This window comes from Glycine max, chromosome 16 (assembly GCF_000004515.6).
Source record: "Glycine max cultivar Williams 82 chromosome 16, Glycine_max_v4.0, whole genome shotgun sequence".
NCBI lineage: Eukaryota > Viridiplantae > Streptophyta > Magnoliopsida > Fabales > Fabaceae > Glycine > Glycine max.
Window position 1 is genome coordinate 26,972,095 of NC_038252.2, and position 8,155 is coordinate 26,980,249.

The window sequence follows — 8,155 nt, forward strand, 5'->3', positions numbered from 1 at the left end:
CTTAACATCTTTCTTTACATTTCATCACCTAGCATTTGTGTCTTACTTTCAAAATCTCTACTTTTTATTTTAATATCTAACAATCATGAAAAGAAAACAATTTCACTGAAAATTTGATAAATATGCCTACAGTGTAGCATATTAGGCAATTCATCCAATTCAGGGAAATTCTTGTAGGTATCACAAGAATTTTTAGGTATCACAAGAAAACAACTATTTTTACAAGTTATGTTTTTTAGGGAAATTCTTGTACTAGAAAAATTGAAACGGATGCATAACCTTTGATCATACACATCTCCAGGCTTGATTTAGTGGATTATCACACAAGAAATCAACATTTTTAATCATATAAATATGGTTGTTTCTCATGAAAATACTTACGAGGAAAAATACAAAGATTGTGTATGAAACTAAACATTTTTTCAAGTAAATTTAATATTTTTTCCTAGAATACAACAAAAGATTACATAGGAAAGAACCTTAGGGAGGAGCATGTCCAGAAGCGCTGCCCCAACTCCTGAATCTTCCACCTCAAGTTGGAAGCTGCTTATTTTTAGGGAAAAAATACAAAAAAGTCATAATTTTTATAACCGATTTGCTTGAAAAACCAAAAAGAAAAAAGAACAAAATTTCCTGATGATGGGGTGCCTCGAGGGTCTGATTTTTGTGTTGATGGAAGAGTGGTTTATAAGACCCAATCGCCGAGGTTTGGGTATTTATTATTTTTTGTTAAAGGACTGAAGGTTCCTTACTTGCTTTATTCCCTGTAATTTGAGAGGAGAGAAGCTTTAGAAACCCTAATTTGAGGAAGAAGAAGTAAGTGAAGAAGAAAATATTTGACAACTTTTTAAATTTTGCATCAAAGTTCAGTCTACGTGTCACAATTTGGGACAATTTGCCACGTTGGATAGTCTATGTGGCACTAAAATTACCAACAATGCACCTCACTAATGGTGTTACTTTTAAATTTAATGGCAAGGACTATTTTACAAAACTTATGCAAAGATAGGGACTATTTTTTACGTTTCAAAAAGATAGGGACTAATTTGCAAAAGGGGCCAAAAGTTAGGGACCAAAATGCCTATTTACTCAACTGTAGTAGTTTCTTTTCTTTTCTTCTTTTGAGGAAAGTGCATGGCTTTTTTAAATATCGAAATTCAATGTCTAAGCCTGTACATCAGCTAAAGAAATCAAATATGCTTGATGCGGCAAATCCCCAATCCGATACCTATTGCAATAATTGATAAGTAAATGATAACTTATTACTTATTAGCTACAACATTGCCAAGTCTCTTGGTGAATAGCAATGAAACATTATGTAATACAATTTAAGCATCTAGAATCTCCAATGATCAGAAAGTTGCATGCAATTGGTCTCATAGCAGACTTTGGTTAAAAAAGAAAGATAAGACAACAATGTAATCCCCATCAATTAACAGGTGAAGATTCTTAGGAAGGAATCTTACTGGTACAAGTGCACTACTTCAGTGGTTGTTGTTGATCAGGTTAGTGCCCCTAAACTCTAATGCAATAATACCCTTCGGAGAATCCAAGGACCGAACAATAAGGCCAAAACAAGGCTTCTTCTGGGAAAAAAAACATAAATTTGAGCTATATGGTGAACAAAAAACAAGTATTGTGAATCATGTAGAAGCAAAGCTTCATGGTGAATCAAAGGTGATTCAAAGGTGTTTTGATGATAACAATGATGATAACAAAAGATGATGACAAAAGTGATGACAAAAAGCTCAAAGATCAATCAAAGAACAACTCAAGTGAATCAAGAACAATTCAAGAGTTCAAGATAAGAATCAAGAAGAATTCAAGACTCAAGAAGAAAGTCTAAAGACAAGAATCAAGATTCAAGGTTCAAGACTCAAGATTCAAGAATAAAGAGAAGACTCAATCAAGATAAGTATTAAAAAGTTTTTCAAAACTTTGAACAGCACATGAGTTTTTGACAAAACCTTTTACCAAAGAGTTTTTACTCTCTGATAATCGATACCAGATTGTTGTAATCGATTACCAATAGAAAAATTGTTTTGAAAAAGTTTTCAAATTGAATTTACAACGTTCCAATTAATTTCAAAAAGTTGTAATCGATTACAATGTTTTGGTAATCGATTACCAGTGCCTTTGAACGTTGAAATTCAAATTCAAATGTGAAGAGTCACATCCTTTCACACAAAAGCTTTGTGTAATCGATTACACTAATTTGGTAATCGATTACCAGTGTTTGTTTCTGAATAAATCAAAAGATGTAACTCTTCAAAAAGGTTTTGACTTTTTCAAATTGGTTTTAAGTTTTTCTAAAAGTTATAACTCTTCTAAATGGTCTTCTTGGCCAGACATGAAGAGTCTATAAAAGCAAGGCTTTGATTTGCTTTTCAAAATACTTTTCACATTCATTTGATCAATCCTTTACAAGCCTTGAATCTCTTTGAACTTCTTCTTATTCTTTGTACCAAAAAGCTTTCTGAAGTTTTCTGGTTTTCCAAACCTTGAAAACTTGTGTTGTTCATCTTTTCATTCTCTTCTCCCTTTGCCAAAAAGAATTCGCCAAGGACTAACCACCTGAATTCTTTTTGTGTCTCTCTTCTCCCTTTTCCAAAAGAACAAAAGACTAACCACCTGAATTCTTTTGTGTCTCCCTTCTCCCTTGTCAAAGAATTCAAAATGACACAGTCTGAGAATTCTTTTGATTCTTCTCATTCCCTTATACAAAAGTCTTCAAAGGACTAACCGTCTGAGAATTCTTTTGTATCCCCATTTACAAAGTATCAAAGGTTTAACCGCCTGAGATCTTTGTCTTAACACATTGGAGGGTACATCCTTTGTGGTACAAGTAGAGGGTACATCTACTTGGGTTTGACTGAGAACAAGAGAGGGTACATCTCTTGTGGATCAGTTCTAGTGGAGGGTACATCCATTAGGTTCAAAGAGAACAAGGGAGGGTACATCCCTTGTGGATCTTTGCTTGTAAAAGGATTTTTACAAGGTTGAAAGAAATTTCAAGGACCGCAGGTCGCTTGGGGACTAGATGTAGGCACGGGTTGTTGCCGAACCAGTATAAAAACTCTTGTGTGTTTGTTTTCTTCTTCCCTACTCTGATTGTTTACTTTCTGTTAAGTTTCTCTTCTACTCCATATTCTCTTAACAACATAAGTAAAAACCTTAGAAGAGTAATTTTTAATTAGTAAAGGTTTATGAATAATTAATTCAACCCCCCCTTCTTAATTATTATGAGGCCACTCGATCCAACAAATCACAATGTCAAAAACAAGCTCGCAATCATAATGCCAAAAGAAAATTTTGCATACCTTGTTAGACAAAGATTGCAGCTAACGCTCACGCAACTCAAGGTCGAGAGACAAACAATAACAGAGAAGAGAGGGATTGGGGAAGAAATCAGCGTCGGCGACGGCGGAAATGCCGGAGAGGACAACAAAGAGGTTTTCAAACCAAAGGTTTGGGGAAGATACTGGTGGCATTGGCAACAACACCATCGACACTCAAATGTCAAGATACCGCCAACGGAGACAGCAGCGACGACACTCAAATGTCAAGATACCGCCAACGGAGACTGACTAGGGCTCCAATTTTTCACTAGACCTTTGGGTTTTCTCTTAGATGTGAACAATGGATTCTGAATTTGGGTTTAATATTATAAAAAGAACAACATAGGTTTTTTTAAAAAAAAACATGTTAACTTAACTCTCATAACATGGACTTTATTAAAAATAAATGTTAAGAAAATCATAACAAGATCAGTTTTATCAAAATTAATGTTAACGAAAACACACAAATTTCTTATAAAATCGAAATTAACAAAAACACTTTATTTATAAAAATGTCATCAAATTTTTACTAACATCGATTTTATGAAAATTAATATTAAATTTTTAATGTTATTTCTATTTTTCTGGAAACTATATGCATTTACATCTAAATGAAATGAAGTTGCACACACACATGAAGTCTATCAAATAATTAATTAATGTCTTTAAATTTATTTCATGACAAAGACTATATGCTTTTACCTCTAACCGAAATTGTCTAAAAATGCAACTAACATAACACTACTACAAAACTTGTTTACTACGACGCGCTAACAACATCGGTTGGTAGAACCCGTCTTTGAAAATAATGAAATGGCAGTATTGTTATTATATTGTAAGATTAAGGACGGGTACAAAGACGGTTTTACCCAACCGTCTTTGAATGGCTATACTTTTTCTTGTTTTTTTTCTCTCCCTCTCTCTCTTATTTTATCGGGCAGCACAAACCTTTAATTTCTATCTCACTTTTCTCTCTCTCACTTTTCTCTCTCTCACTTTCTCTCTCTGGCAAAAGATGGCGTTGTTTGCACTTTCACATTTGGGGGTAACGGGAAGCGTTCTGAGAGTGTGAACGACGACGCTATGGAGGCCAAAAATCATGGTGGGGTCGCATATGGAGGCTGGAAATCACAGCAGCGTCACATTTGGAGGTCGGAAATAGCGACTGCGACGCTTCATGAAGGTTCCCAAAAACTGATGATCTTTCTTTCTTTTTTCCTCTATTTCTTTTCTCTTTGCACTATTTTTTTGTCATTACAGATTTTATTTGCCAGAGATTGTGTTGGCAGCTATAGTTGAGGTTTTTGAGGCTCATGTGTTCTGTTATTATTTTTTGTTCTTTATTGTGCTGGTTGCCTGAGTGTGTTAATGTTTCAAGAGTGATTTTGAGTTCTGAAAGAGAAGGTTGGAGCATGAAGGCAGTGTTGGAGATTGATAAATTTCAGTTCTGAAAGTGAAAACCAAAAGAGAAAGCCAAAGAAGTTGGAACACTGACGTGGATGTTAGCTAGCTCTTTGAAAGAGGCATGAAGATGGAACACTGACTTGTTTGAACACCAAAGAAGTTGTAGATCACCCTCTAATAACCTTCCTACACCATCTCATCACGATGACTCCTCAAATCATGAGGTCCTTCTCCTTCTTTGTCTTAATTTTTAACTTTTTTATACAAAACTTAGATCAGTTATTCATGTATTAACTTTTGTTCTAAAGAAGTTCATTTAAGTTGTGTTTAGATATAAGTTCTCGAGTCACATTCTTTTGGTGCATTTATGTATAGGGTGACTCTTATTAATTAGCTTCATCTATCTGATATGTACATTTTTAACATTTATGCATTAATGATGATACAGAAACCTGGGTGGAAAAGGTTCCTTCCACATGTAGGTCCTGGCTTTCTAGTCTCCTTGGCTTACCTTGATCCTAGAAACAGTAACTCTCACTCTGTAATATATGTGTCTTCCTTTATGGCACAAAATTAAAGATGTATTGATATGAGGTTTTCTTAGCTTACATAATATATATATATATATATATAAGCTATAAAATTGAAATTATATGTTGTGTTGTATTCAGCTACTGTGGGTAATACTAATCGGACTGGTGTTTGTGCTTATAATTCAATCATTGGCTACAAATCTCTGCGTAACCACTGGTAAGATCCTAAATGAACACTGCAAAATGCATGTGTGATTGGATGCTTCAGAGAACATAAATGACCAAAGCACAGATTAATAATTAATTAATTATATATATAACAGAATGATTCATATATATTGTTTTACAAGTTCTCACCTAGTATGATAATTGAGATTGTACTTGTGATATGTAACTAGTGGAAACATGAGCCATTGACGCGAGTAGAAAAATGAGAGAGAAGTGGATAGTTATATAAAATATATGTGAAGATTATGACATATTGAGATATATACTTTCTCATTGAGAAATAATTATTGTGATTTGAATTCTGCAGCTTTGGAATTGCTAATATTATTCATAAGCAAATAACAAGGTAGTACGTACTATTCTTAGCAGCTTTGGAATTGCTTTCTTGTTTTTTTTTTTTAAATAATTACACTTTTTGTTAAAGGCTTTTTCATAAGGTTGACGATTATATATATAAGTTGAATCAGACTATATACTTTGATGCTCATTAATTTTATCTAAACTTGATTGTGACAGTGATTGGCACAGCCTTTGCTTTGAACATACTCTTCCACATCCCTGTATGGGCAAGAGTTCTAATAACTGGTTGCAGCACCCTCTTATTTCTTGGTCTGCAGAGATTTGGGGTAATTTTGCTTTTTGTAATGATTAAGAATTATGAATATATAATATATCTCATTTAAGATATTATAATCTCATGATAATGTTTAAGTTTTCTTTGAATCATTTATTTCCTTTCAATTTTTCTTTTTATGGTAAGATATGTTTGTCAGTTTTAAACAGTCAAGGACTAGCAAAGGAGAATTTAAATTTTGTCTTATCCTCAAATATGTTTCTCTTAGCCTTAGTAATTTATAATTTTTTGGGTGTTACTGTTTGCACAGGTAAGGAAGTTAGAACTGCTGATATCAATCCTAGTTTTTGTAATGGCTGGATGCTTCTTTGGGGAAACGAGCTAGTTTTTGTAATGGCTGGATGCTTCTTCCTTAACTTAATTACTTTTCTGTCTTTATTTAAAGAATCGATACATCATTAATTTTTAGACTAAATTATAAGTGACAAAGTAAGCCACTCAGAAGATAAACAAAGCATTAATAACTGACAAAGTATAAAATAAACTTAATATGATGATTTATTTGCTTGATTACGCAGGATGCATGTAGATACTTTCTCATGGAAAGTGGATTCGCACTGTTTGTGGCATTTCTAATCAATGTTGCAGTGGTTTCTGTGTCCGGAACGGTTTGCTCTGCCGACAATCTTTCTGCAGAAAATGTTGATCATTGCAGCGATCTTACCCTTAACTCTGCTTACTTCCTTCTCAAGGTTCTTAATTTAATTCACTGCATAAGTTGCCATAGTAAAATCATGATGTTAAGTTTAATCTCCAATTGAAATTTTAATATCTAATCTTTGTGACGAGTTCACCACCAGAATTTATCAATTTTTTGTCTTACTCTTCGGAGCTATGGTTTCAGTCAAACTTTATAACATCTTAAATTCCATGAAAACAGAACTAATTGAACATTACTCTGCATTTTTTTCAGCTTTATGTGCAGCAAACATAATTTGTGCAATTATTAGGATTTGTATTTTAAACTCAATGATTTCATTTTGCAGGCTTGTGAAAAGTTAAACCAGATAGAACTTTCAGACTGTGAAATATATGCTTCTTGTGAACCTTGCCCTATGTGCTTTGGAGCAATTCACCTCTCAGGAGTTAAGGTTGGAAATGTCCTATTTTTTATATGCTTCTCAATTTATCTATACCTTTTATTAATTTTACAAGAATTTAATTAAAGTACAATTTTGTGTACAATAGTTCCATTAAGGTTCTAACCAAGACTTCATACATATTATCCCAAACCACTATCTCAAAGTACATTAATATTGTAAAAGTTTTTTTTTCACACTATTATTTAATCATAAATAATACTGTATTGTATGATTACTAACTTTTATAATCAAGTGAGTTTAATTTAGTTGGTTTAATAGATACTGAGTTATTGTAAATTAGCTGCCAAAAGAAAGAAAAGATTATTGATTCTTATAATAATTATTTTAAAAATTAATTTATATTAATCTCGGATTAGTTGATTATTTAAAAATCTTTAAAGATAGAGTACATGAAAATTAAATTCATTTTACAATGCTTACTCTCGGGCACATTTTCTTACAATATTCACTTTATTTATATAGAGGTTGGTTTATGGAGCAAAGGCAGAGGCTGCAATTGCTATTGGATTCGATGACTTCATTTCAGATGCATTGCGAGGCACTGGATTCTACCTGAAAGCACAATTGGAGATTAAAAGGGCTGATGGCAAAGCGGCAAATTTGCTAAAGAAGTTTAATCAATTTAATACTTAAATTTTATAAAAAGTAATGATTTTTGTCATTCTTCATGATTAAAATCTTCTTTTGATAAGAAAAAAAAATCATTATTTTTCTAAAATTTAGGAATTAAATTGAGGAAGATTAAAGTATGAGAAGTAATATCAATTTTTACTGAAAATATAAAAATTAAAAATATATTTTATCCAAATAATAATATAATATATAATTTTAATCATTCACTTGAGCTAGAATTCTTGTAGCTAACTCAATATACTTTTTTATATATATAGGTCACTTGACTGAGACCATTTGCTT

General features: G+C 32.5%; 1 protein-coding gene across 1 annotated transcript; it reads left to right on the forward strand.

The window, feature by feature from the left end:
- Positions 1-4,923: 4,923 nt before the first annotated feature.
- On the forward strand, positions 4,924-7,941 carry LOC100785018 (guanosine deaminase). The gene is made up of 9 exons (XM_041010233.1): positions 4,924-4,966; positions 5,191-5,269; positions 5,414-5,492; positions 5,811-5,852; positions 6,020-6,129; positions 6,388-6,467; positions 6,656-6,829; positions 7,124-7,228; positions 7,703-7,941. The coding sequence occupies exons 5-9, from the start codon at positions 6,066-6,068 to the stop codon at positions 7,871-7,873; spliced, it is 594 nt and encodes a 197-aa protein (XP_040866167.1). The 5' UTR covers positions 4,924-4,966; positions 5,191-5,269; positions 5,414-5,492; positions 5,811-5,852; positions 6,020-6,065; the 3' UTR covers positions 7,874-7,941.
- The last annotated feature ends 214 nt before the right edge of the window (positions 7,942-8,155 follow it).

Excerpts from the sequence above, each read along its gene's own strand:
- LOC100785018 (XM_041010233.1), top strand. The coding sequence starts at position 6,066 with ATGGGCAAGAGTTCTAATAACTGGTTGCAGCACCCTCTTATTTCTTGG. Across the intron at positions 6,468-6,655 it reads GGGGAAACGAGCTAGTTTTT|GATGCATGTAGATACTTTCT; the intron begins GTAATGGCTGGA and ends TTGATTACGCAG. Across the intron at positions 7,229-7,702 it reads TTCACCTCTCAGGAGTTAAG|AGGTTGGTTTATGGAGCAAA; the intron begins GTTGGAAATGTC and ends TTATTTATATAG.